This window comes from Pongo abelii, chromosome 16, assembly GCF_028885655.2.
Source record: "Pongo abelii isolate AG06213 chromosome 16, NHGRI_mPonAbe1-v2.0_pri, whole genome shotgun sequence".
Classification (NCBI taxonomy): Eukaryota; Metazoa; Chordata; class Mammalia; order Primates; family Hominidae; genus Pongo; species Pongo abelii.
In genome coordinates, this window is record NC_072001.2 from 24,003,943 (window position 1) to 24,031,509 (window position 27,567).

The 27,567-nt window shown below is 48.4% G+C and overlaps 2 protein-coding genes and 1 pseudogene across 9 annotated transcripts in view; 1 reads left to right on the top strand and 2 right to left on the bottom strand.

Annotated features, from left to right (window-relative positions):
* The window catches only part of LOC129050307 (golgin subfamily A member 6-like protein 1), an 86,178-nt gene extending 79,086 nt beyond the window's left edge, over nt 1–7,092 (top strand). For 2 of the 5 annotated variants that reach the window (XM_063716431.1, XM_054532176.1), the window contains 8 exons: nt 539–667; nt 1,759–1,809; nt 1,898–1,991; nt 2,087–2,193; nt 3,564–3,622; nt 3,953–4,094; nt 4,742–5,881; nt 6,539–7,092. In XM_063716431.1, the coding sequence (XP_063572501.1) occupies nt 539–667; nt 1,759–1,809; nt 1,898–1,991; nt 2,087–2,193; nt 3,564–3,622; nt 3,953–4,094; nt 4,742–5,881; nt 6,539–6,601 (1,785 nt within the window). In that variant the 3' untranslated portion in view covers nt 6,602–7,092. Of the gene's footprint in view, nt 1–538; nt 668–1,464; nt 1,495–1,758; nt 1,810–1,897; nt 1,992–2,086; nt 2,194–3,563; nt 3,623–3,952; nt 4,095–4,741; nt 5,882–6,538 lie in introns of all 5 variants that reach the window. The other 3 variants (XM_054532174.1, XM_054532175.1, XM_054532177.1) reach the window with 3 other exon arrangements.
* A 3,386-nt stretch (nt 7,093–10,478) lies between these two features.
* On the bottom strand, nt 10,479–14,408 carry LOC112131571 (uncharacterized; annotated as a pseudogene).
* Nucleotides 14,409–18,299: 3,891 nt separating this feature from the next.
* LOC103889472 (E3 ubiquitin-protein ligase HERC2-like) lies at nt 18,300–26,581 on the bottom strand. 4 transcript variants are annotated; one of them, XR_010137330.1, is made up of 5 exons: nt 26,440–26,581; nt 25,827–25,970; nt 21,389–21,617; nt 19,627–21,301; nt 18,306–18,581 (listed from the first exon to the last, which is right to left on the bottom strand). XR_010137330.1 is itself a non-coding variant. In XM_054532398.2 (5 exons), coding segments are annotated over exons 1-5 (570 nt in total). In that variant the 5' UTR covers nt 26,442–26,561; the 3' UTR covers nt 18,309–18,502. The 4 variants fall into 4 exon arrangements, 1 of the variants encoding a protein (XP_054388373.2); XM_054532398.2 differs by lacking the exon at nt 25,827–25,970 and having other exon boundaries at nt 18,309–18,581; nt 19,627–19,805; nt 21,172–21,301; nt 21,389–21,568; nt 26,440–26,561; XR_010137332.1 differs by having other exon boundaries at nt 18,300–18,581; nt 21,389–21,568; nt 25,827–26,448.
* Nucleotides 26,582–27,567: the final 986 nt, after the last annotated feature.

Here is a 27,567-nt window from a genome sequence, read left to right on the forward strand (position 1 = left end):
CAGTTTCCCTTGATTCTATTGAGAGATGAAACATTAATGTACTTAGGGATGAAAGTCACATAGATTTATAAGAGTATACAAGACTTCTCTCTGAAATGAGGCTTGGGTTGTCCTCTTTCTGCTAAATTCCCGGATTTAACAGAAAGGCTGCCTTCTGCCATGAGGATACATTGATGTAAAGGTTTGAGAGGTACTGGTGTACTTCTTAACACTAACAGATGTGTGAGGGTGTACAGTTCCTGCCTACTTAATATTTGCTTTTCTACCTCTGTCTCTGGTTTTGGTCCCTGGCAGCTGCTGATTTGTGGCAAAATCCCAGAGCTCAGAGTCAGAAAACTGAGTTTAAGTTCCATTACTGCCTTTTTTTTCAGCCATGGTATCAATCTCTCTCAGTCACTAAGTGATTGTGACAACATTTCCTACAGTTGGTGGCATTAAATCAGATGGTCTATAAGAGTATTTAATATAAACTGTAAAGCAGGATGTGACTGTAGGAGCTTGTAGTTCTCATGAGTATCACTGCTCTTCCTTTCCACAGTTGAGAGACCATCATGCCCAGACCAACCCTAGTGTTGGTGCAGGAGCAAGCGACACCAAAAAGAAGAAAATAAATAATGGCACTAACCCTGAGACAACCACTTCTGATGGTTGCCACTCACCTGAGGATGTGAGTCTTGGCTGGCCAGGCTCCTGGGGACAGAGGGCCCAAGGGGTGGTAGAGGGTAATTGTTAAGATTGTGGAAGAACTGCCAGGTACTGGTTAAGAATTCTGGATTTTAATCCTACCTCTCCATCTGCTAGGGATATGATTTAGGGCAAATTGCTTGAGCTCTTTGGGCCTCTCTTTTCACATCTGTAAAACAGGAGTGGTATCATTTTACTTGTATTTGTGAAGTTTAAATGAGATTTGTCATTGTGTTTTTATGTTAATCCCTAGTCCAGGGCCTGCTGTAAACTCTCCTTCTTGGGCATGCATTTCCTGAGGTAGAGTTAGAGAGTATCAGAGGTTTCTGTTAGCTCTGAGAGCCTGACAGTTAAAGGCCCACTAGAATGGAAACCTCAGGGCCAAGGACTCCTGTCTGCCTTTTCTGACCTCTATCCCCACTGTGAGGAACTGTCCCTGGCTCGTATGTGCTCAATGTTTGCTGAACGAATCCACCTTTCTAAATCACAAGCTGGCAGAAGGGTGGGCTTTTCTCACACTCCATCTCTGAAGGTTTCTGTTACTGTCTTTTCAAGAGAATCTAGTTTCAGACTTTGAGTTCCGTGGCTGTGGGCAAAAACCAACAAAGACCCAAATCCTTCTTCTTTGGGAGTTGAGGAGAGTTTACCAGTTTGTGTTCCCATTGGGTCTGAGAACTGTGCCTTTTAAATCCATTCCTGACCCCTGCCTACCGCTTCCTGGCCTGGGGAATAGAGTCAAGGAGGCCACCCTCAGTCACCTTCCTTTGACTCTCCCCACAGAAACAACAGAACCGAGCTCAGCTGGAAGAAGTAACGCGATTTCTTTGTTTGCTCACGACATGACCGCTGGGTTTGGGGGCACTCAGATGTAGAGGCCCCAGTCTCATCTCCCCCACTCCTAGCCTGGGGAAGAAGGCTCACCCCCCTTATTCCACCCCATCCCCACAGGGTCCCTGATAAACTGGTCCCATGGGTGGGCCTGTCCTGGGGCAGTGGTGCCATTCTGGGGGCATGTCTCTTGCTGTGCCATCTCTGCCTCCTCCTAGCAAGAGCTCTGTCTTCCTCTTTCTATAGGAAAAGAAGGCAAACCACCAACATCAGGAAGCTCTAAGGAGGGAGCTAGAGGTGAGTGGAGGGTGTGAAGTTCCCTCCTGTCCTCTGGGGAATGTTTCTTTGCTTCTCTTTCAGCATTTGCTTGTCTTTTCTCCCAAAGGCCCAGGTTCATACCATACGAATCCTTACATGTCAGAAAACCGAGCTTCAGACGGCACTCTATTACAGCCAGCAAGCTGTCAAGCAGTTGGAAGGTGGGAATCTGGCACCCCATCATCCTTGAACCTGGCACTTTGACAGGCCTTTAGGGGGAGTCCTTTGGGCCACATCTGAATGTCTCTCATTCCAGGAGAGGCCAGGGATCTGATCGGCCGCCTGCATGATTCATGGAAGTTTGCAGGAGAGTTAGAGCAGGCTCTCTCTGCCGTCACTACACAGAAGGAGAAGGCGGATAAGGTGAGTCCAACCACTGCCCCATACCCTGGGAGCCCAGCTTCGCAGATGGAGGAGTGAGCCTAAAGTTCCCTTCTGTAGGATGGAGTGTCCTGCCCAGAAGGCAGCATTGCCATTTCTTGCTGCTTTTGTGTGTGGTTGTTAGAGGCAGACTGGGGCTGAGTGGGCTGCTGCAGATGAGCTGGGGAGCATTGTGGGGAGTGAGCACTGGACATAGAACTCAGAGGCCAAGTGCCCGCCCTGCCCATCCTTGGCTGTGGCCTTGGCCAAGTCCTAAGTGGCGGTTAGGGTACTTGTACCATAAAGGTACAGAAGAGTATCTTGAGTATGTTATTATTTGTGTGGAGAGAGGGAGCAGGTATATATGTGTGTGTGTGTACGTATTATGGTAATATACATAAAACATGTTTGTAAGGATTCATAAAAAAACTCAGGATAGAGGCACAGTGTGGGGGGGAGATATTTCCCTTCTGGACTTTCTGAGTTTTGGACTATGTGAACGTATCACCCTTTCAAAAATTCAACAAAGGATTAATTTCCTCCTTCTTAACTGTGCCCCTACCTCCAGCGAAAGAATGGGCTTAGAGAATCAGATATACCTGGGTATTGAAATCCCAGCTGTAGGTGATCTTAGGCAGCACTTAACCTTTAATACCACATGTTTTTCATCTACACAATAGAGATAATAATGGTAACCATCTCCTATGGAGGTTATGAGGATTAAATAGGATTATTAGCATAGTGCCTGGTGAAGCACTCAATAAAGGTTCCAACAGTGGTAGTAATAAGAATAATAACAATAGCAATATTATCTGATCTCTCTGGGCCCCTGTTAGCCAGCCCTAAATTCAGTCTCTTTCCCTGTCCCTTCCACCTTCACTGAGTTCTTTGAAAAACAAATGAGGGCCGGGTGCTCTCGCTCATGCCTGTAATGCCAGCACTTTGGGAGGCCGAGGTGGGTGGGTCACCTGAGGTCAGGAGTTCAAGACTAGACTGACCAACATGAAGAAACTCCATCTCTACTAAAAATACAAAATTAGCCGGGTGTGGTGGCACACGCCTGTAATCCCAGCTACTCGGGAAGCTGAGGCAGGAGAATCACTTGGACCCAGGAGGGGGAGGTTGTGGTGAGCCGAGATTACGCCATTGCACTCCAGTCAGGGTAGCAAGAATGAAACTCTGCCAAAACAAACAAACAAACAAACAAATGAAAAACAAATGAGACCATGGGCTTGGAAATGCCTTGAGAACATGTCAGGTGTGATTGAGAGTGAGGGAGTGTTACTGTGGAGTAGTCACAGTAGCTGTTGTTCCTGGTCATCCAGCTACTCCTCTGCCTGCTCTGTCTTGACTTAACCTTTCTCTATTTGCAGTACATCAAGGAGTTAACAAAGGAGAGGGACACCCTGAGTCTGGAACTGTACAGGAACACGTAGGATGGGGGAAGGTGGAATGGGAGGTCTGGGGGCCCTTAGCGTGGGTGGTGTGCTGGGAGGTGGGGGGTACAGGTGAGCATGGGGAGAGGCTCCTGCAGGTTTTCATGTGTGCACAGGGAAGCTCTAGTTCAGGCTGTGTCACTGACTCATGGGGTAGCCTCAGGCAACTCGTGTCTTCTCTCTGGCCTGCCACCTGTGACTTTTAATTCCTGGGGTCCCTTCCAATGCCACGGTTCTGTGGTTGTGAGCTGAAAGTAGAGGGTTGATCACCAAAGCCATCCTTTCTGTTCTTCATTCATTCCTTTCTCTACTGCCTCTGGCCATAGCATAACCGATGAGGAGCTGAAGGAGAAAAATGCCGAACTACAAGAAAAACTTCAACTTGTAGAATCTGAAAAGTCTGAGATCCAGCTCAACGTAAAGGAGCTAAAAAGAAAGCTGGAGAGGGCCAAGCTCCTGCTGCCACAGGTGAGCGGCTGCAGCCCCGAGGGTTGTGGGAGCCCCACCCAGCTGGGACCATGGTCTAGGGATCATGCAGGGTATGGGGAAGCTCCAGCCAAGAGCTGGAAAATTTGGGTCCCTGTTCTGGTCCCACCATAGAATCCTCTAGAGTGTGCTAAAAATGTACAAATTGGGGCCCTGCCTGGGGAATCAGAATCTCAGGGTTAGTGCTTAAAATATTTTTTTAAAGGATACTGGATGAAAACCATTATTTTATAGATTACATTTATTTATTTATTTATTTATTTATTTATTTTGAGTTGGAGTCTCACTCTTTTGCCCAGGCCAGAGTGCAGTGGCACAATCTTGGCTCACTGCAAGCTCTGTCCCCCGGGTTCATGCCATTCTCCTGCCTCAGCCTCCCAAGTAGCTGGGACTACAGGGGCCCGCCACCACACCCGGCTAATTTTTTGTATTTTTAGTAGAGACGGGGTTTCACCGTGTTAACCGGGATGGTCTCCATCTCCTGACCTCGTGATCCGCCCACCTCAGCCTCCCAAAGTGCTGGGATTACAGGCATGAGCCCCCGTGCCTGGCCTATAGATTACATTTATATGGCTAGCTCATGAGTCTGTTTCCTTCTGAGGTTCAAACCAACACTTTGACTATTCCAGCAGCAGCTGCAGGCGGAGACTGACCACCTGGGTAAGGAGCTGCAGAGTGTGTCAGCAAAGCTCCAAGCCCAGGTGGAAGAGAATGAGTTGTGGAACCGCCTGAACCAGCAACAGGAGGAGAAGATGTGGAGCCAGGAGGAGAAGATACGGGAGCGGGAGGAGAAGATACGGGAGCGGGAGGAGAAGATACAAGAGCAGGAGGAGAAGATACGGGAGCAGGAGGAGAAGATGCGGAGGCAGGAGGAGATGATGCGAGAGAAGGAGGAGAAGATACGGGAGCTGGAGGAGAAGATACACGAGCAGGAAAAGATATGGGAGGAGGAGGAGAAGAGGCAGGAGCAGGAGAAGATATGCGAGCAGGAGAAGAGGCAGGAGCAGGAGGAGAAGATGTGGAGGCAGGAGGAGAAGATACACAAGCAGGAGGAGAAGATACAGGAGCAGGAGGAGAAGATGTGGAGGCAGGAGGAGAAGATGTACGAGCAGGAGAAGATATGGGAGGAGGAGAAGAGGCAGGAGCAGGAGGAGAAGATGTGGAGGCAGGAGGAGAAGATACGGGAGCAGGAGGAGATGTGGAGGCAGAAGGAGAAGATGCACCAGCAGGAGGAGAAGATACGGGAGCAGGAGGAGAAGATGTGGAGGCAGGAGGAGAAGATATGGGAGCAGGAGAAGAAGATGTGGAGGCAGGAGGAGAAGATACGGGAGCAGGAGGAGAAGATGGGGAGGCAGGAGGAGAAGATACGGGAGCAGGAAGAGAAGATGCACGAGCAGGAGGAGAAGATGTGGAGGCAGGAGGAGAAGATGCACGAGCAGGAGAAGATACGGGAGGAGGAGAAGAGGCAGGAGCAGGAGGAGAAGATATGGAGGCAGGAGGAGAAGATACGGGAGCAGGAGAAGATGTGGAGGCAGAAGGAGAAGATGCGCGAGCAGGAGGAAAAGATACGGGAGCAGGAGGAGAAGATGTGGAGGCAGGAGGAGAAGGTGCGGAAGCAGAAAGATATGATGCGAGAGCAGGAGGAGAAGATACGTGAGCAGGAGGAGATGATGCAGGAACAGGAGGAGAAGATGCGGAGGCAGGAGGAGAAGATGTGGGAGCAGGAAGTGAGGCTGCGGCACCAGGAGGAGAAGATGCAGGAACTGGAGGTGAGGCTGCAGGAGCTGGAGGAGAGGCTGGGGGAGCTGGGGCGGAAGGCCGAGCTCTGGGGGGAGCAGACGAAGGTGCGTGGAAACCCTGGAGATCATACAGAACGACCTCACCACAACTTAGCAGATGGTGGTTGGCTCCCTCTGCTTTTCCACCAGTCTGTGGCCTACAGTTTAAATGGTGGGAAGAAGGGTGTGAGATTTGAGGCTGGGGAGGGAGGCATGGGCCTCTAGGCAAGGGAGGCAGTCATTTAGGCCTGGAGGAAGGGGCTAGGGCAAGGGGCCTGGGCAGGCGACAGAGCCCCGCAGTGCCCTCGCCACCCTGTTTATGGGCCCAGAATCTGGAAGCCAGCCACTACCTACCCTGACGCCTATCCTGCAGGTGGAGCTGAAGAGCCAAGAGGCTCAGAGTCTGCAGCAGCAGCGAGCCCATTACCTGGGTCACCTGCAGCAGTGTGTGGCCACCTATCAGCAGCTGGCCTCTGAGAAGGAGGCACTGCCCAGCTGCAGCAGCAGGAAGCTCAGGGCGAAGCGGTGGCCGAGGTGGCCCACCAAGAGTTGCAGGAGACCCGGTTGAGGGAGGTGATGAGGGCGGGGCCCCAAGCGGGATGACCTGGCAACCTCCGTGCCTTCTCACTCTCTTTCCTGGCCCCTTAGGAGCACCTGGAAGCTGCCATCTACCGAGCAGATGACAAGAACGCACAAACAATAAACATGTAAAAGCCGGCAGCAAGGCCTGGAGAAGAGTAAGCCGCCACGTGACTGTTTAGAATAGAGTCTGAGCACAAACCTGAAAAAAAACATTTATTTATTTTAAATTGTGGCAAAATACTGGCCAGGCGCGGTGGCTCATGCCTGTAATCACAGCAACTTGGGAGACCGAGGTGAATGGATGACCTGAGGTCAGGGGTTCAAGACCAGCCTGGCCAATACAAAAATTAGCCGGGCATGGTGGCGCGTGCCTGTAATCCCAGCTACTTGGGAGGCTGAGGCAGGAGAATCGCTTGAACCTGCGAGGCAGAGGTTGCAGTGAGCTGAGATCGTGCCACTGCACTCAAGCCTGGGTGACAGAGCGAGACTCTGTCTCAAAAAAAAAAAAAAGTTTCTTCCTTACATGTATGTTTCTATTGTATTTTTTCTTGGTCTTTCTCGTTTAGTCTTGTGTTGTCTTATGGCATTCCTAATAAACTTTGTTCTGTCTCCAGAGAGTATTGACTTTGACTTTATGGCACACAACTGGAGTAAGGGCACATCGCCTTCATCTAGTTTGGGACTAAGCTGGTTCAAAGCAAGTTTTAGGTTTTATGATGGCTGGTCTATGTTTTATTCATTTGGACTCCTAGGGGTGGCCCTTCCAGGGTCCCCACCGAGGTCCCATCTCCTTCCTGGGACCCAAATTCTCATTAGATCATTTCAGCCCTGTGAGAGTGCCAAATATTCAGGTAGGCTCTCCAGCCCCTTAAGTACTACTTCATACTCAGTTTCTTAGCCTCTTAGCCCTCTACTGTTGACCAATCACCAAATGTGGGAAAAGCACCACAGACTGTCAGGGTCACCTCCTAGGCCTGGTCACTCAAGTTCTGGCTGAGGTTTTCAGTTACTTTCCAACAATTGTTTTTGATTGGGGGCAGGGCACACTTTTGTCCAGTTTTTCTAATTGCTCTTGTGGGGAGGCGAATCTGTCACAAGCTCCTCTGCCTTTAGTGAAAGTTGAAAACCTTCATCTGTCCTTTTTTTGTTGTTTTTGAGATGGAGTCTCGCTCTGTTGCCCAGGCGCTAGTGCGGTGGCACGATCTCTGCTCACTGTAACTTCTGCCTCCTGGGTTCAAGCCATTCTCCTGCCTCAGCTTCCCGAGTAGCTGGGATTACAGGCGTGTGCCACCATGCCTGGCTAATTTTTTTGTATACCTTTAATAGAGACAGGATTTCACCATGTTTTCCAGGCTGGTCTCGAGCTCCTGACTCAGGTGATCTACCTGCCTCAGCCTCCCAAAGTGCTGGGATTACAAGTGTGAGCCACTGCGTCCAGCCCATCTGTCTTTTAAAAAAATGTTTTTAATTGGAGGTATAATTTATATTCAGTGAAATGCACAGATCTGGTTTACATTTTGATGAGTTTTAACTCATTTAACATTACCCATGGAACCTACCTCCTTTGAAGATACAGAGTATTTCTATCATCCAGAAAGTGTTCCTGTGCTTTCATCCTGTCCGCCACTCCCCCAGCAGCTGATGAACATGCTGAGGACATTGGTACTGGATTCTGGCCACCCCAAAAGAGCCGCTTTGAGAAGGCTTACCCAGCACTAAATCCCTGCCTGCTCTCTCAAAATTTCCATCTTTAAGCTGGTTGTACCTATAACCCTCCCTCATCAACTCAATAGATAAACAAACCCTGAAAAATAAACTCCCCTTCCTGGCCCAGCAGCCCACAGCCTAATATTGACGGTATTCCCAGGCTTTCAGAAATGGAACTCGCCTGCCGGTTCACCCTCACTAGGGCGGCAGCTGCACAGGAGCAGCTGGGCTCACCCATTAAGCCAGAAGCCAATAGCTGGACAGTGGCACTCAGACCCCAGCCTGGGCCAGCCTGGCTGAAAGCCCCCTTCTTTCCATCCCACTCTGGAGAGAGGGGGCGGAGCATACACAACTCTACTGCCCTCCGCATCCTTCAGCTGTGCTTCCTCCTGGGAGAGGGAGCCGCTCATTAATTTGGCCAAAGCCTTCTTGAGGGCTGTAGGTTTCACAGGCTGGGTGTGTGGGGCCCACCGTGCTAGAGAGAGAGGCTGGTGTGTCAGAAGGCAGCCACCTGGCCAGAGGAGGGTCAACCCCCTTGGTGACCTCCTTCCCCCAGCTGGACACAGCGTCCTGCACTCTCTACATGTGACTGTTCCCCTCAGAGCTGCTTCCAGGGGAGGGGTTCTAACCCTGTGGGTGGGGACATTGTGTCACTTTACAGTGGGCCATGGCTCCCTCTGACATCTCCAACTCAGAGGCAGTAGAGAGAAGATGAGAAATTCCCTGGCCCCTCCTCCCTCAGCACCCCCACCTCTGCACACATCCACATATGGAGGCCCTGACAATGGGCCCTGGGAGTGCCACCATCTGCGCCTCCTTTCCATGCCTGCAGCAGCCATGTCCACTCTCCAGACCCTCACCCGCCTGGCTCAGTAGACTCTGCACCGCCTGTGGTCCTGCGCCTACACCTGGGCCTCTGTGCCCGTCAGTTCCCCCAATCTAGTTCTTATTTTCCCCAACAAGTAGGGAGCCTGTAAGGTCACCTGTTGAGCAAGCTGGGGGAGAGAGTAGGGTGGGGCTGGGACGATGAGGAGGAGAAGCTCATGGTCATGCTGGAGACTCAGCTGAGCAGAGTCTCTGCAGGCCCCTTGGCTGCCTAGCCAGTGGTGATCCCGCCCCCACCCTCATTTCTTCTTTGTTAACAAAACCATGACCTCATTAAATACTGGACACCTATAAACCTCATGGACCCTCCTCCAGCCTCCCCACCGTGTACTGGTCAGTCTAAGTCAACTCTAGTCATTTCATTCCTCTGGACATTGACTGCTTGGGGCTTGGGCATGAGCTGCCTCTTCACCTGAGCCTCAGCCACAGTTATCCTCTGCACCTATCACGCTGATGCACTGGGCCAGGGAGAGCTCCGTCTCGATGGAGATGAGCTGTGAGGAGGTGGCGGCTGGGTGGATCAGGTTGTGGTAACGGGTTTTGTTCAGAAGGTCGTCCATCAGTTTCTGCTCGGCATGGGCCACACGGCAGTCCCCTGGGTAAACACACAGATATGCTGGGCCCTTGCTGCAGCTGTCCCCCACTGCAGCTGACAGCTATGAAGCAGGAGCTGAGAGGGCCAGGGAGCACAGTCACCCTGAGAGCTGGCTGAAGCAGTGAAGGCGCTGGCGGGCCTTCCTTTCCCTGGGGACTTCAAATGACATTAATGACAGAGCTCAGCTACCTCCTCCCCATGCCATACCTCTTCCTCCTCCCCCTCCCTCGATCAATGAACAGCATCCCATGCTCTACACATCTGATACAAAACTGGGTGTCTCTTCCTGACTCCCCCCTTGGTTCATCCAAGTAGCCCCCAAGTCCTGTCTGTCCTCCCATCTCCAAGGCTACAGCCATGTCCCTGCCTCCCCTGCCCTGCCCACCTTCTATTCTCTCCACCTGCACTCTGCCCCTGCCATCCATGTGCCATACAGTGGCAGACTGGTCTTTCTACAGCAAACTGGACTAGGGCCCTTCCCCGCCCACAGCTCTCAGAGCTGGAGGTGGAGTTGAAGCTCATATTCTGGCTTGGCATTCAGAGCTCTTTCCCCCTCGGCACTGGCTTATCCAGAGTGCTCACAGTGCAGGGCAGGAGCCCCATGACTCAAATGTGGGTTTGGTGCAGAACTGGGTCTGAGGTGGTGCTTTCCCTATGAAGAGGCAGGGCCGACATGGGGGGATTTTCTGGGTTCAGATTTAGACCTACAGAGTGCAAGGTTTCTCTGAGGCACCAAATGGAGGGGTCGAGCTAGCAGCTGGCTCCTGGTCTGGAGCTTCAACGAGGGGTCTCAGCTCAGAGCCAAATTCAATAGCCAGCTTACATGCAGCCTCCCGCAGGGAGCCCCTGGAGCTTCCACAGCCTCAGATCTGCCCCTCTGCATACCCCAGATCTCTTGCCAAGGGGCGTTTGGGTCTTCATGTCATCTCCCTCCCATATCTGGGAGTAAAGGTGAGGTGCGGGGACTTGCGCTTGTGTACTCTGGTGTCTTAAGGGAGAGTGTGTCAAGTAGAGTGGAGGCGGCTTGGAAAGAGGGAGACTCAGAGGAGAGTGAAGGACACGTGACCAGGCGAGCCTGGGAGCAGGAAAAGAGAGTGAGCAGAGGAAACCGCTGGGTCAGGGGAGTGGATGGGAGGATCAGGGAATGAGGGGGGCTGGAGATGTGGGGGTGGGGACGCTGGTGAGGGGCTGCCTGGCTCGCCAGGCTCAGGAGTCAGTTACATCCTCCGACAAGGGCCAGCTCACCTAGTCGCCCCAAAGCCCTCTCTCTGTGGGTGGGACCAGAGGGCCAAGAGCACAGATAACCCAGTTGAGCAGGACTAAGGCGGACTCAGGTGGGTGCTGGGCTGGACTCCTGGCTCTGGGGAGCAGCCGTCACCCTGCCTACTGCAACCACTTTCCAACTCGCTGCCTATCTGAGCAGATGCAATATTGAGCACCTTGTGAAACATGCTCCTGGTGCACCTGCTGCCTGCTGCCCCTCCTGCAGAGTGCCTGGGCTCTCCAGAGGGGATTCCTGTAGAGGCTTGGCCTAGATTCTGAGTCCTGCCTCTCATACCCGGGGCTGCTACCCCAGAGGCCAGCTGCTTGAGTACCCTGGAAGCTAGTCTGTAGCCCCAGGCTACAGCTGGGTCCATCCCACAGCCCTTCTTTAGTGTATCTATTTGGACTGACTGCTCAGTTCATAGAGAGGGGTGTGTCTTGCCCCAGCCCATCTGGCATGTCTAAGGCAGCTGTGGGGTCAGAATCTGCAGATCCCAGCCCCCAGCCCTGCAACAGTAGGAGAGGCTGGACCCCACATCTCTGAAGTCCCACTGGGCTGGTGCGAGCGGGCTCCCGAGTCCAGAGCTGCTCTGCAGGCTGTGGGGCTCATGCACCAGCTTTGAACCCACCTGATGTGCTCAGGTTTCTCACCTTTGGGCCTGTCCTGACTCTCAGGCATTCAGCTGAGCCTGAGGGCCTCTCCCTCATCTTGACCACCAGCTACAGGCTCTGACTTAGAGGTTCCCAGAACCTTAGACCATTTGGCCAGCCCCCCATTTCTCACCTGAGGAAACTGAGACCAGAGAGGGAAAGCAACTTTCTCAAGGACCCCCAGCAATTCAGAGGCAGAACCAGGTCTAGGAGCCTCTTCTCGATAGATTTTCTCCCTGTCCTCTGAGCCTTCTTTAGTGCCTCATTAACTTCCCTGTAAGGAAACTGCCCCCCTGAGGCTGGAAATGGTGCTGTCCAGAGTGGTGTGCGACAGTGACTGCACCTGTGTTTGTACTTGTGAGTGTGTATGGGGGTGGGGATGAGGGGGGGAATAAATGGCAGGGATACTGGGGGCTGGATGCACTCCACCTCACCCCAAAAAGGGGCGCAAGGGACCCCAGCCAAGCACAGCACATGCTTTGACTTTCCAATCTGCTGAATGCCTGTGAGGCCGGCTGGGCCCAGAAGACAAGGGACAGGCCTTTCCCCATAGATGGCAGGGGGGCCCCAAGATGGGTGGAAGCTTCTGTTGCAACTTTGGGGGTCACATCCCAGCCCATGGGCTGACACTTAAGCAGAAAAAGCCACCTCTAGGAGTCAGTCATGATCTAGTGATTCTGATGAGGAGGGGCCCCACCAGCCTGTGTCCAGGGTCTTGTCTGGGAAAAACTGCTCCCTGGCAGAAAGAGGCTAATAATTTGAGAGGAAGCCATAGCTGAAACCCTAAACTGTGTGAGTGTGTGTGTCCAGTTTGAAAAAGCGTATCTGACCTAAACATTTATATTGAAAAAATGGAAAGATATTCCCCTTGTTTTGGAATACAAACTACAGAAAGCAACAGTTAACAGAATCTCATCGGAAAGGTCAGATTCTGCATCTGGAAAGGCACAGTGATTTTCAACTGCGGTGTGTGTCCTTAACTGAGGAAGGGAAGGTGAGATTTATATTTAGTAAAAGGCAGCTATGAATTTACCTTTTATAAAGAGCTTACTATATACTATTAGTGCTTTTCAATCATGTCAGAATCAGCCAGATGCCTGTGGAAATGCAAATTCCCAGTCTTCATTCCCAGAGATTCTGGTCCTGTGAGCCTAGGGTGGGGCCCAGAAATCTCTATGGGGTGGTGCAGGCTGCCCCAGGACCACACCAAGAAACACTGCAACTGGCCCCCACACATCCCAGTTCACAAATATGCAGGCAGGCATCTTATCTCCACAGAACAGATAGGGAAACTGAGGTCCAGAGTGGGGAAAGAAACATCACAGGGCCACCCAGCAAGTAGTAGCAGAGCCACGATACACCCACTGTCTGCAGACACCATCTCTCATGACAGCTCCACCTCCCCACGGGAACCTTGCCTACCTCCACCCCTACCTCCTGCTGCCCATATGGTGGGTCTCTGTCCAAGGAAGATGTATCCTAGGTCCTCTAGGCTGACTGGGGCTCAGAGGAAACCTTGGCCCAGAGTGTAGGAGCTAGAGGGGTCCTTGGAATTCATGTGGGGAATTTGAGGCCCAAAGAAGGCAGTCCTCACATTTGAACTCTGTCTGGAGAAGGGCTGGGTCTCCTTCCTGAGTGGTATGTTTGACTTCACCAGCCTGGCCCTCAGTCAAGCTGGCTGTCCAGGCCCGCCACACCTCAGGGTGGGTGACCAGAGGTGGTGGTGCCATAAAACACATTTCCTGGGAGATCCACCCCCAAAGCTCAAAACATTCCAGGGCTGGTGAGTTGGGCAAGCCCCCTTCCCTCTCAGCCCAGTTTCCCCATCTCTACAACAGCTGTGCTGGTGGAGACTTCTCCCTGAGACTGAGCCACAGATTTTCTCCTGGGTGCCTACACCACCCATGTTGCCGGCTTCTCTGTGCCCACTCTTCAAGGAAGTCAGCTCTCAGGTAAGGAAGGTGCCTTGGCTCTATCAGGAGCAGGAGCCGGTGCACCCCCAGCCTCCCAGACCAGTGCGGATGGCCCGGGCTGCCTACAAAGCTGCTGCCCACAAAGCTGCTGCCCAGCCCAGAGACACCCACCTGGGAGGGTGGCCCTGGCCCTCGCAGCGGCTCTGAGAAGAGGCAGCCCCCACTCCAAAACTGGCAGAGCCACCCACGCCTTCCCTCAGCCCAAAGAGGCTTTTAGGAAAATGAATCATCTCAGGTTCAAACCCATGGGGTTGCTGAAAGACAAGAAAGTGCGGGATGAGCTGGCACGAGGGAGCGCTGCTCCGTGCAGACTTTGCAGGGAGGGCACTTAGGAAAAGGGACTGGAGTCTGGGAGGGTGACTAGCTCAGGGTTAAAGGGAGGGGATGGAGCTGGAGTGAGCTGGCCTCGTCCTCCCCCTTGGGCCTTCCAGCCTGGGCTCAGGCGATTCAAAGGAGCGAGCACCTCCCTCTCCCGGCCAGGGAGTTCTTGCCACATTCTTCAATCAGTAGCATTCCCTTGGGGGCTGGGTGACAGCACCCACCTCCAGACCTGGCTGGAACTGCTGTCTCAATTCTAGATCCAAAAGAACCTCTGGCAGCTTCTCCATCTCCCTCTCAGTCCAGCCTCACCTCTTCGCCCGTGGAGGAGCTCCAACAGCAAATCTCGCAACTGGAGGAACAAGGCAGGAAGGGCAGGGTCTGAAGAAGGAACCACCTTCGAAACGCAGCTCTGCCACCTTCTCTCCAGGACTCTCAGGCTTGCTTTCCTATTGCGCCCTCGACATCCTTTTGCTATAATCTGGCATGTTGACATATAGTCTTTAAAAGCAACAACACTGTTGACGTGGAGCAGACTTCCCATTTGGGATGGTCTGGAGAAGTTAGGTTTGAGGGCATCCTCTCTTCTGCAAACTGCAGCAGTAATAGATGAGATATACAAAGTAAATAAAGGCCGCACGCGGTGGTCACGCCTGTAATCCTGTAATAACAGCACTCTGGGAGGCTGAGGTAGGAGGATCACTTGAAGCCAGGAGTTCGAGACCAGCCTGGCCAATATGGCAACACCCTGTCTCTACTAAAAATATAAAAATTAGCTGGGCATAGTGGTGCACACCTGTAGTCCCAGCTACTCAGGAGGCTGAGGCAGGAGAATCAATTGAACCCGCGAGGCAGAGGTTGCAGTGAAATGAGATCCCGCCACTGCATTCCAGCCAGGGTGACAGAGTGAGACTCCACCTCAAAAAAAATAAGATAAAAAATAAAGTACATAAAAAAGACATGCCCAGGCTGAAAAATAAGTTAATCTTTATCTCCATGAACGAAAAGCAGAAAAGAAATGCAAAGTGGTTGGAGGCTGAAGAGCCTGGACCCTGCTGGGCTTTGGGAACCAATGATGGTGGCAGGTCCTTTGGGATAAAGAGGGACCAAATGACTCCTAGCTAGAAGCTGGGAGCTCGGGTGTACCCCAGTACTTGAAAGGATGCTGGCCAGGCGTAGTGGCTAATGCCTGTAATACCAGCACTTTGGGAGGCCGAGGGAAAGTAACTCTTATGTCAGTGTGAAAGAAAATCAGACAGGACAGGGGAACATGGAGGGGAGGAGAGCAAAACCAGGGCCTGGTTCCACCCACCCCATTGGGCCAGAAGCACAAGTGGTTCTCTGCACAACATAAAGAGCGAGGACATGCTTTCAGCTCCACTTTAACTCAGGTTCCTCATGTGACAGCAGGCTTGTCAATCCCACTTGCCCCCGTGGCTCGCACCAGAAAACCACCAGCAGTGTGAGTAAGGACAGAAGCAGGAGACAGAGGAGCCAGGGTTTGGGAATCCCACAGCAACCCACGGGCCCTCATCACACACAGCAAGTATGTGCCCTCACTGGGCTCACCACCACCACCAGACAGCACCTTCACTACCTGATAACCTGCCTGGGTAACACCACTGTAACACAAGAAACAGGTCTAGAATCTAGCATGTATGCTACACCTGAAGGAGCAAAAGACGGTAATAAATACGATAAAATTTTTATTTAATATAAAATTTAGAGCCATAATCAAAATGTGTAATTCTGACGGGGTTCACTACTTATAAAAACTTCACAGCCCTCTATTTTCAAATGTAAATGGTATTCCATGGCTCCTCGCCAGCATGTAACTAGTTACTCTGAAATCCGTTTCACGGCTTATTTTTGGCAAGCGGCGATTTCTTCAACCCATGTTTTCCAAGGGAAAAAAGGACATGAAATGTTTCCAAAAGTTTCTTACAATCTTTAGATAAACTACTGCTCAACAACTGCATCCTCCAAGTCAACACATCAAGAATCCTTCAATCACAAACACTTAAGGTGAGAAAACGGTGCCTATCCATGCAGGAGAGGGACACGTTATCCATGCTTATGAAGACAGCCTGGATATCGGCTACTGAAAATCTGTGAATGTATCTTCCTTTTTCTACTTTCCAAAATTTTTGTGAGGTGATACTTATTTCTATGTTTGTTTCTATTCTTTTTATTTTGTATTTTTTAGTAGGTACATCCTTATTATAAATCTACTGTAGAACCAATGTCCCATACAGGACTCCACGTGCCACAGGAACCAAAAAGTCACATGCAGCGAAGATGAAGACACAGCAGACAACCTGTGTGGACACCACAGAGCCACCTGCCCAGGACACCAGTGGAGCCACAGGTGCAATTCAAAATGTTCTTATTCGTATTAATAAACATGGCCAGGTGCGGTGGCTCATGCCTGTAATCCCAACACTTTGGGAGGCTGAGGCGGGCAGATTACCTGAGGTTGGGAGTTCAAGACCATCCCGGCCAACATCGTGAAACCCCATCTCTACTAAAAATACACAAATTAGCCAGATATGGTGGCATGCATCTGTAGTCCCAGCCACTCAGGAGGTTGAGGCAGAAGAATCATTTGAACCCGGGAGGCAGAGGCTGCAGTGAGCTGAGAATGTGCCACTGCACTCCAGTCCAGGCAACAGAGTGAGTCTCCATCTCAGGGGGAAAAAAAAATTGTTCTTAGTCACATTAATAAAAGTAAACACACACACACACACACACACACACACACACACACACACACACACACACACACATAAAATTAATTGTAATAATGGCCGGGTGCAGTGGCTCATGCCTGTAATCCCAGCACTTTGGGAGGCCAAGGTGGGCAGATTACTTGAGATCAGGAGTTCGACACCAGCCTGGCCAACGTGGTGAAACTCTTGTCTCTACAAAAATACAAAAATCAGCCAGGCGTGGTGGTGTACATCCATAGTCCCAGCTGCTCGGGAGGCTGAAGCAGAAGAATTACTTGAACCCAAGAGGCGGAGGTTGCAGTGAGCCAAGATTGCACCACTGCACTCTGGCCTGGGCAACAGAGCAAGACTCCATCTCAAAAATAAAAATAATTTTAATAATGTGTCATACTTATCCCAACAGATTGAAAATATTACCATTTCAACATGAAATATAAGAAAAATGATTGAGATATTTTACATAGGTTATTTCATATTAAGTCCTCAAAAACCATCAGCATAGCTTACATATGTAGCACATTTCAATTTGCAGTGAAATTTGCATTGAAAATATCTGATCTGCACTTAGACTCATAAAATATATAGTTGACAAAGTAGATTCACGTGGCCAAGTGACATTCTTAAATGCTTTCTAATAATGGAATCAAGTTTTTAAACCTGCATTTTAATTAATAAAAATTAGATGAAATATTCAGTGTCTCAGCTACGATGGACACACTTCAAGTGCTGATCAGCAAACGGTGTGAGTGCCGGCCAGACTAGCCAACGCAGGCTACACCGCTGCAGCTGAAACAGGCCAGTCTCTCTGCGCACGGGAACAGTCTGGGCAGGCAGGAGATGGGGAAACAGGCGCTGCCCTCGTGAGAACAAAGGACCCACAACAGGAACCCTGCACTCACCCCCTCCCAAAGACACCAACAGCCCATGACGCAGCCTCCTCACAAAAGGGAGAGGCATTCAAGAACTTAGAAAATCACCTCTTCCTGGAAAATGCTCACTTTAAAACTTTGCATGTAACTTTACATTTTAATTACAAGGTTTTTAACATCCATTTTCTCATGTCTTCTTAACTCTGTGAAAGTAAACACAGCTTTTATTCTTACTCCTATAGTTACTGTGTTGGAAGTTCACCTATGTGAACAAGCTGTTGCAACTGAAATTTTCTGAGAACAAATCTCCAGCTCTTTCCATTAACACAAACTGTATTAAGTTTAGTTCTCTAGTTTCCATTGCTTAAAGGCCAGAATGTGTGAAATATGCATTATCAGATTAGAAAAACAAAACAAACATCAGAAAAATATTTTGCAAAATAGCATTTGCTAAATTCCATGATAGAAACTAGCTCTAAAACTTCCTGTTTCAAAATTTCACTGTGTGTCCACTAAGTTAGTTTTTCTGGCTGTGGACAGCAGGCCCACCGCACGCCACAGGCCCACCGCACGCCACAGATGCACCCCATGACACAGGCCCACTGCACGCCGCAGGCCCACCCCATGCCACAGGCCCACCCCATGACACAGGCCCACCCCACGACACAGGCCCACCCCATGACACAGGCCCACCCCACGCCGCAGACGCATCCCACGCCGCAGGCCCACCACACGCCGCAGATGCACCATGCCCCCCATGAACAGGCCAGCTGAGAGCTGTGGCCACTGCCCAGGGCTCCCTGCTCTGTGCTCAGCTGCCTGATCCAACCTGCCAGGGCTCTGCTTTCTCTATGTGTAGAAACAAAAAACCAGGAGCATGATGTGACAAAAAGCAGATTTTTATTAAACAGAGGTACAAATGTGTTTCATTTTCTAATAAATCTCTCTCACAAATCACCTTGTTTTTTCACTCTTCTTGAATGATCATTTTTAGACAACACTGTCTGACTGTTTTGGCTTCTGCCAAAGTTAGTCTCTGTTCACAGGCTGAGTCTGACTTCTTCCCACCTCCTCCTAGTCGGGCCTTCCAAAACAATGCTCACCATTCTTTCACATTGACTTTGGTTTTGAAAAGAAAAGTTATGTTACAAAGTAGTATGTATAACTCTGTAATATATGAAGTGAGGCAATGATACAACCAGTTTTAAAAATAACCTTCCATGATGATTTTCATTTACATCCACCTGCTTATTAGCAAGAATCTTTTTACAGGTTTACTGCACACCCAATTTCTGTTCTGGAAAAACTTTTGAACATCATCATGCCCTCGCCCTCCAACTTCTCCTCTCACCTATATTTAAAAGGGTCTGCTCTTTACCCTAAAATCCATACTAGGTAATTTTCAGAATATTCCTTCAATCACCAAACAAAGTTTTGAGATCCTCGTGCTGGATTTCACTATCTTAATATGAAAACCAATAATCACCTATTAAAATTCAATACAGGCCAGGCACAGTGGCTAACGCCTGTAATCCCAACATTTGGAGAGGCCAAGGCAGGTGGATCACCTGAGGTCAGGAGTTTGAGACCAGCCTGACCAATATGGTAAAACCCCATCTCTACTAAAAACACAAAAATCGGTCAGGTGTGGTTGCAGACACCTCTAGTCCCAGCTACTTGGGAGGCTGAGGCAGGAGAATAGCTTGAACCCAGGAGGTGGAGGTTGCAGTGAGCCAAGATCATTGACACTGCACTCCAGCCTGGACGATAGAGAGAGACTCCATCACACAAAAAAAAAAAAACGCTAGTAAGTAAAATAAATAGGCCAGGCGTGGTGGCTAATGCCTGTAATCTGAACATTTTGGGAGGCCAAGGTGGGTGGATCTCCTGAGGTCGGGAGTTCAAGACCAGCCTGACCAACATGAAGAAACCCCATCTCTACTAAAACTACAAAATTAGTGGGGCGTGGTGGTGCACGCCAGTAATCCCAGCTGCTCGAGAGGCTGAGGCAGGAGAATTACTTGAACCTGGGAGGCGGAGGTTGCGGTGAGTCAAGATCGTGCCACCGCACTCCGGCCTGGGCAACAAGAGCAAAACTCTGTCTCAAAAATACAAAAAAAAGTAAATAAATAAAACACAATACAATACAGCTAATACGATTTACCTAAGACGCTGTTGTATGAGCTGAACCAGAGGCAAACACTGTTTGCCAGAAGACTCACAGATCCCCGTATTAATAAGGTCTTTATCCAATGGAGTCCTGCTTCTATGAAATGCTGAGGCATTTGCTTCCTGTTCATCAATTTCTTTTTCCTTCTGTGCTTGTTTTTTGGCTTCAATATCCTGTAATTCATAAACAGAAATTGTTTACAAGTGATCTCATTACCAGGTGTGAAGACACAGGCTGGCTGAGCCCTGACCCCAGTGCCAAGCTATCCCAGCCTCTGTGGCTGCCGCACACACCTACCCACAGGCCTCCACCTGCCCTGTTGGAAACCCCAACTCAGTTGTGCAGTTTCAAACAGTGTCTTCTTTTTACAGATCCAAGGTCCAGGCTGCCTCTGCTGATGCTCTCCAGCCTCCTTCCGTGAAGTCCCTAAAATCCTTAACCCTGCTACTGGCTCTCACAAAACCCAATGTGATCTGCCCCACACACGCAGCATCCAGCTGCTCTGTAAGGACAAGAAGGAGCTAGAATTCTCACACACAGAAGTCCTGGCTCAAATGTAAATGGCAGAGCCACTTTGGGAAACTATGAACACACACTGACCCCAGGACCTAACAAATTCCACTCCAAGTATTTACCCAAAGGGAGGACATATGTTCACTAAAGTACTTGTTCACAGCACAATCGTGGCAGCTCTACACGGCCAAAAACAAGAAAGCCTGTGTGTGGTGGCTCACACTTGTAATCCCAACACTTTGGGAGGCCAAGGTGGGGGGATCCCGAGCCCAGGAGTTGGAGACCAGCCTGTGCAACACAGTAACACCTTGTCTCTACAAAAAAAAATCAAAAAACTAGCCCGGCATGGTGACATGCCTGTGGTCCCTGCAACATAGGAGGCTGAGGTGGGAGGATCCTGTGAGCCTAGGAGGACAAGGCTGCAGTGAGCCAAGATCAGGTCACTGTATACAGCCTGGGTGACAGAGCAAGACCCTGTCTCAAAAAAAAAAAAAGAAAACAAAAACCAAAAACAATTTAATATCCTTCAATAGGAGAATGAACTAACAAAGAGTACTACACCCAGAAAATGGAAAACTTCCCAATAATAAAAACGAAGTCACAATAGACACATCAGTGAGTGAATCTGAAAATCATTCTCCAAGGCCAGGCAGGAAAGAGTGCATACTATACAGTTATATTGCTGCGACACTCAGAGCAGGCGAAATGCATCTCATCTGAGGGCAGGGGAGTATCCTGGCTGCAAGTGCCAAGGGCATAGGGATCTTTCCGAGTGACGGGAATGGTCTACCTGAGTAACAGGTTATCTGTTAACTTCACTGAAACAGGCAACATGCAGTATTTTATCACAATTAAATCATCTCAATAATTTTTAAAATTAGCACATAAAAGAATTTTAATTTAAGAAAATACTTGGATATGATAAAAGTTTAGCATTTTACTGTCTTCAGTTATTCTTCACATGTGTGAGTGTGGTATTTCCAATCTCAGCGCACCACCAGGTCACGTGTGCCTCCAAGGCCATACCTGGATCTCTGCAGTAATGGCTGCGTGTAAGGCTGACTCCAACCCTCCAGCAGCCATCAAGCTGCCCACCAGAAGATCAATCATGAATCGACGACCTGGACTTATGTTCACTTCATTGCCTGAAACTGAACTAGAAAGTGTGTGCCAATTTGAGTGAAACTCCATCCCCTCCCAGCACCCTGACCCATGCCCTCTCCTGTTCCTTCCCCGAGCCCACCTGCGCAGGGCAGGAGAGCAGAGAGCGCCCGGGCCTGCTTCTCGGCGGTGGGCAGCAGCACGGACCAGCCGCTCTGCAGCGTGGCCTGGGAGGCTGAATGCACGGTGCTCAGCACGCCTGTGCTGCTGGCCAGGGTCACCACCGTCTGCTTCAGGCTGTTCAGGAGGACGCTGCCCAGACCTAAACCAAGGAATTCCGGGTCAACCTGGTGACTAATGGCAGCATGCAACTGAAAGGAGAAAAACAATTTTCACTTAGAACCCCTAAAAATGAGTGAATTTCAAAGTCTTACTAAACACCGAATAAAACTCAATTTGAAGTATTATTTAAATAGACAAAATAACTTCTCAGCTTATGTATTTTTAAAAACTGGACTAAAAAAACTCTTACCCACAATAGTTGAAGTATTTTCTAGAGGAATTTTTGTAACCCCACTATGAACACATATATGGAAAAGCTCAAGATCAGCAGAAGAGCTAAACAACTAGCAACAGCAACCTCCACCCCACCCCAACCATCTGCACCAAACACAAATAATGGCTACAATGTAACCACAAAAGCTGCCACAGGCGGTGCCTCATGCCTGTAATCCCAGCACTTTGGGAGGCCAAGGTGGGAAGATTACTTGAGATCAGGAGTTCAAGACCAGCCTGGCCAACATGATGAAACCCCATCTCTATAAAAAAATCAGCCAGGTGTGATGGTACACACCTGTAGTCCCAGCTACTTGGGAGGCTGAGGCAGGAGAATCACTTGAACCTGGCAGGCCAAGACTGCACCACTGCATTCCAGCTAGGGTGACAAAGTGACACCCTGTCTTAAAAAAAAAAAAAAAGCTGCTAAAAATTAGATTGCGGAGCTGAGAGTACACAAGGAAACTCCTCAAGTGCAAAACCGAAATTCACATGGGCACACACAGCAGGAATCAAGAGGTTCCGGGCTCTGAAAGCAGAGCCAAGCCGCCAGGCTTCAGCACAACCTCCCACACGGGAATGCACACAACAACCCACTGAACCCGAGCTTCCTGCAGAAGGCTGGGAGCCACTCAGGATCACCTGCCTGCCAGCCAACCACAGCCAGGGGGCAACACACTGCCCGTCCCAGGCTCTGGGTAGCAAGAGGCCCCACGAGAAATCAGAGATCCGGCCCTGCCCTGGGAGTAGAAGTGAAATCAAAAGCACACCACTCATCTAGGTATAGATATCACAGGTCAGGAAATGACCACCGACACTCACCTAGAGTCTGTGAAACCTACAGAACCCTCAGGACCCCGGAGAGGCAAATGCAAAACCATACGCTGGGACACCTCGACAGCCTAAGACACACACGAGGCCACGCCCCACAGCACCGACCAGAACAGAAACATCACTGAAAACCAGGAGAGGCAGCAAACACCTGGGCTGCACCCACGCAAATGCCAGGATGCCACAGGTATGGTGATAAATGAGTGCTACAGAGGACTAGAGAAGCACACTTCAGACCTCTGCTCAGTTCATTACTGCAACTTAACACTACACTCAGTTCTGTACATTCTAGAAGCAGGGCAAAAAGGGGAGGGGCTGGAAGAGGGACATGACGGGTTGTTACACAGAAACCACTGTAATAAAAGGGAAAAATTACTATGTCGAGAAAACTGTGGTTCCTGTCATTAAGTTAGAGGGTTTTATTACAAAGACAAAAGATGATGATCAAACACTTCAGGATAGAAGTATTAGAATAGAATAGAATTATTCAGGATAGCATTTCAAAAATGGTATTTTGATTATTTTTTTAAAGACTTCTTTTAGAGATACATAATTATGAATGAAATGATGTGCTGTCTGTGTTTGCTTCAAAAATGCTCAGGGGGTAGTGGCAGTGGTGATGGTTTCAATGAAACAAGAGTGGCCCTGGGTTGATAATTGTTGATACTGGATTATGGACATGACATGGGGGTTCATTACACTGTTTTCTCCTCTTTTAAATAGTCTGCAATTTTCTATGATTAAAAATAAAGTTACAGAAAAAGACTTAACAGGTGGGGCCACTCCCAATTAAGAGGGGAGTGTGATTAAAGAGGAAGCAAGAGGCAGCTTGCTGTGGGCAAGAAACAGCCTGAAAGTCAGTGTGCCTGGAGCATCCCACTCAAGGCAAAAAAAAAAAAAGGAGGTGGCCAGACATGAGGCTGGGGACCAGGAAAAGTAATACCCTGCCAAGTCCCATTGGACGTATGAACCCACACAAATCTTTGAGTGATGGGGAGACATTTGGATATTCTGAACATTGCAAAGAAAGAATTAGACTTGGCCAGGTGCGGTGGCTCACACCTGTAATCCCAGCACTTTGTGGGGCCGAAGTGGGTGGATCACGAGCTCAGGAGATCGAGACCATCCTGGCTAACATGGTGAAACCCCGTCTCTACTAAAAATACAAAAAATTAGCCTGACGTGGTGGCACATGCCTGTAATCCAGCTATTCAGGAGGCTGAGGCAGGAGAATCGCTTGAACCCAGAAGGCGGAGGTTGCAGTGAGCAGAGATCACACCACTGCACTCCAGCCTGGGCAACAGAGTGAGACTCTGTTTCAAAAAAAAAACAAAAAGAATTAGACTTGTGCCCTACCTAGATAGACTGCTCTGGTGGCTGTGTTGTGTAGGGGTGGATTTGAGGGAAGCAATTCAGGAGCAAATTAGAAAGCTGTTGTAGGTGTCCTAGGAATTGATTTCAGGACCTGTACAAGGATGGCAGTTTGGATGGAGAGGAGGAGCTGGAACCAAGAAAGATTTTAGTAAATATAGTGGGCACAACTCAGTGGCTAATTACACATCAGAGAAGAATGAGAAGGAGCCAAGAAAGACTCCATGCTTCTAGTCTGGGGAACTGGATGGACTGCAATCCTATTAACGGAAAGAGGACATATAGGACTATCAACTGTCATCTAACTGTGTTTTGAAAACAAAAGATCTTGGTAGGACCCATCATTCTAGTCAGAGGACTCTGTGACCTGCCTTCTGTGACAACTACACACACTCTCTCTCAAGTGTCTCAAACCCTTTTCTTTCTATAGACTCCTTCCCTTACAGGATTGTAGGTGATCAGAGATGTGAGAAGGTTCCAGCAGCATTTAGCCTCATGCTTTCCTTGTACAGTTGGAAGGTCTACAGATACTAACTGACTTGTGCAAAACCCTATCTTTTTAATTTGTTTAAGACTGCCCTAACTTCAAAATGAAAAACAACAAACACATACATATACACTTTTCCATCAGCTTGACTACCAATCTTTGCTCCTTCTTTAGTACTCAAATACCCATTGCTCCATTTCCTTCTTTTTTGGAAATTTATTTCTGAAATATCCACAATGTTTTATTCTCTACCCTTTGAATGCTACTACTCTAAAATTCACTGAAAAAGTCTTTCTTGTTAATCAAAGCAGACTTTTCTCTTTCCTCATGGATTTTCCTTGTCTTTCTGTGAGATTTGAATCCTATCTGCTGCTTGCCTCCTTAAACTCCTTCCTCCTTTGGTCTCTGGAATAATAAGCTTCCCTGGATCATACTCCTCCCTCTCTTCACTACTTTACTTCCTCACCATCTTCCTCTTTTGATTCCCCCTCTTCCTCTAAATCTCCAAGATTCTTTCAGGAGCCCAACACTCTTCTCTTTTTACTCAAATACTGTGAAGCCATTCACCCTCACATGGTCCACAGTTTCTTCTGTGGTCATAGCCAGCACTGACAGTGGTCCACGTGGAGAAGTCTGTGCCTGTCATGAGTGTGATGTGTCAGCTATGTTGGCCCACATCACTTTGCCACATGTGCCTTCTCAAAGAGAAGTAACCCACACTGCCCTGGGGCTCACCACTGGGCTGGACCACAGTTAAAAGGGAGATTGACAAATGAGAGTGGGTTCTGAAAAGCACAGGAGGTTGTGAAGGGATCTAAAAACAACAGTGCATGAAGACTGCTGAAAAGGCTAAGAATGATGAACTTGGGAAAGACAAAGCTCTCGGGATCCATGGCAGCTTTCTTCATATTTGTGAAAATTTGTCACATGGGATGGGGCATAGATGTATTTTTTTCTGCTTCAGAGAACACAAATTGGGAGGTCTATTCTGTCTCATCAGAAGAAAAAGATCTTGCAAATAACTTGTGTTGCTAATGAGGTGTCTCTTAATGCAGTGAACTCTGATCATTGCTGAAGGTGTTGAAGAAGAAATGCCTGCTCCGAGAGGGAAAGTGGCCAGATTACTGCTGAGACCCCTTTTCCCCTGATGCTCTGGGAATTGCTCTCTTCATCGATAGCCTGTCAGCACGAAAGACTTAACATGTTTGACATAGAACCAGCCGCTCTGTTCAATTACTTGAGTCTATCATTGGTGCTGTTGTTCTTACAGATTCCTGGACTAGAAATCTCAGAGCACCTTTGATTTCTTGCTCTCTTTTTGTCCCTATATAACTACCTCCAGAATGCTTCTTTGATTTCCTCTTGATTCTTAATTTCCACTGGCACTGTTACAATCCAGATCCATCAAATCACATGCAGATGGTAGTTATTGGATTTTTAAGTTGGAATGAACCCTGGAGAGATCAAGCCCAACCTGCTCCTTTTATAGGTAAGGAGAATGAGACACAGAAAAATCAGACTTGTCTAAGGTCATGTAGTTAGCAGGGGTGGTTCTAAGCTCCAATACTCTTAGTACCTTGTTCTTTCCATTTCCCTATGATCACTCAGGCGACTAATGCATTTCAACTTAACTGATTTTATAGAGACTGACCATGACTTACCCATGGAATGATTGGTTTATTTGTATGATACTATGATGGTTCATGGTCAAATCACATGTGTTAAAACCTAGAAATTATCCCCAATCTCTTAAGGGTAGCAGACCACTGGATCTGCTTTGAGTTAAGTAACACTGTCTTTTCTGTGCTGCTCAGAGAAACTGCCAAAGGAGGACTGCTGAATTGTGAAATAAAGAAAAATTCTAGCCAGCTCAAGCTCTCTAGAGTCTGTAAATACAGGTCATTTGGATATTAAATGTATCACTGTACTCCAATGAGTACAAAAATTACATATATCATGTTAACTGGCTATGCCCTGATTACTCCCACAAAAGGTCCCGGAAGCACGTTGGTTCTTCTGTTGCTATTCTGGTCTCTTCTAGTTCTTGTGCTTGTTTCAGCCAAGGCAATTTCGCTTCCACTGGACTTTTTTCTAAGAAAAAGAGAACATAAAGAATGAGCTTAATTACTATTAATCATTAAGGAGTTGGATAGATGATCATATTGGCTGAAGATTTCATTTATAAAGAGGTCATATTTTTCAAATGCAAGTTGAGTTCCTTAGTACAATACATTAGGTGGCTGCTGGAATGAATTAAACATTTCTGCTGTAGTTTTTAAAAATTAGTACATTATTAAAATGCAACCAAAATGATCACACGATACAGTTGAATCTGCTGTCAAAGTTAACATAAAAATGCCTTTTATAAATCAATACCAATTTCTGTTGTTCATACTTTGAAGCTCTTATTCTGTTGTTCATACTTTGAAGCTCTTACTTCAACCATATCAGCTTGCTATCTTTGGTCACATTTTATTTTTGCCCATGGAATGCAAAAATTAATAGAGAAAGGCAAATAACATGAAAGTTAAGAAAGTTGGGGGGGATGAAAGAATCTGTGTTATAGTTTACTCAAACTTTTACTATTGTTGTAGTTGTTGAGGGAGATGATTACCAATTACATCTGGCATGGAGGAACAAACTGTTGCCCCTTTCTGTCCTTTGAAGCCTCCTTGATGTGAAGAAGGGAATAATCTATCTATGAAGTGAGAAATAAAAATAACTTTAGGGTGCTTCAAGGAAACTATGGACACTATGAAAGTGGCTATGAAAGTATCATAAATGCAGAAGGAAGGAAAAAAGACTTCACTGATGGAGTTACGTAGTCAATGTTTGTACCTGTCATGGCAACTAGTGATTTTTCTGCAAGATAGACATACTCAAAAATATTTGTTGAATGACTAAGAGGCTATTTGTATGAATAATGAACCCAGAAATAACAAGAGAGTTTTACCATCCTCTCTCAAGTACTAAGGAGGAGTCCTTCTTACTAATAGTTGGGAATAATCTTTTCTCCCATTTCAAGATGGAAGATACTTTTCATGAGGATGGTTAACATTAAATAACATGGAAATAAT

Excerpts from the sequence above, each read along its gene's own strand:
- LOC103889472 (XM_054532398.2), bottom strand. Across the intron at positions 21,302-21,388 it reads TGCTCTCCTGCCCTGCGCAG|TTCAGTTTCAGGCAATGAAG; the intron begins GTGGGCTCGGGG and ends CACACTTTCTAG. Across the intron at positions 19,806-21,171 it reads CCATTACTGCAGAGATCCAG|GATATTGAAGCCAAAAAACA; the intron begins GTATGGCCTTGG and ends TATGAATTACAG.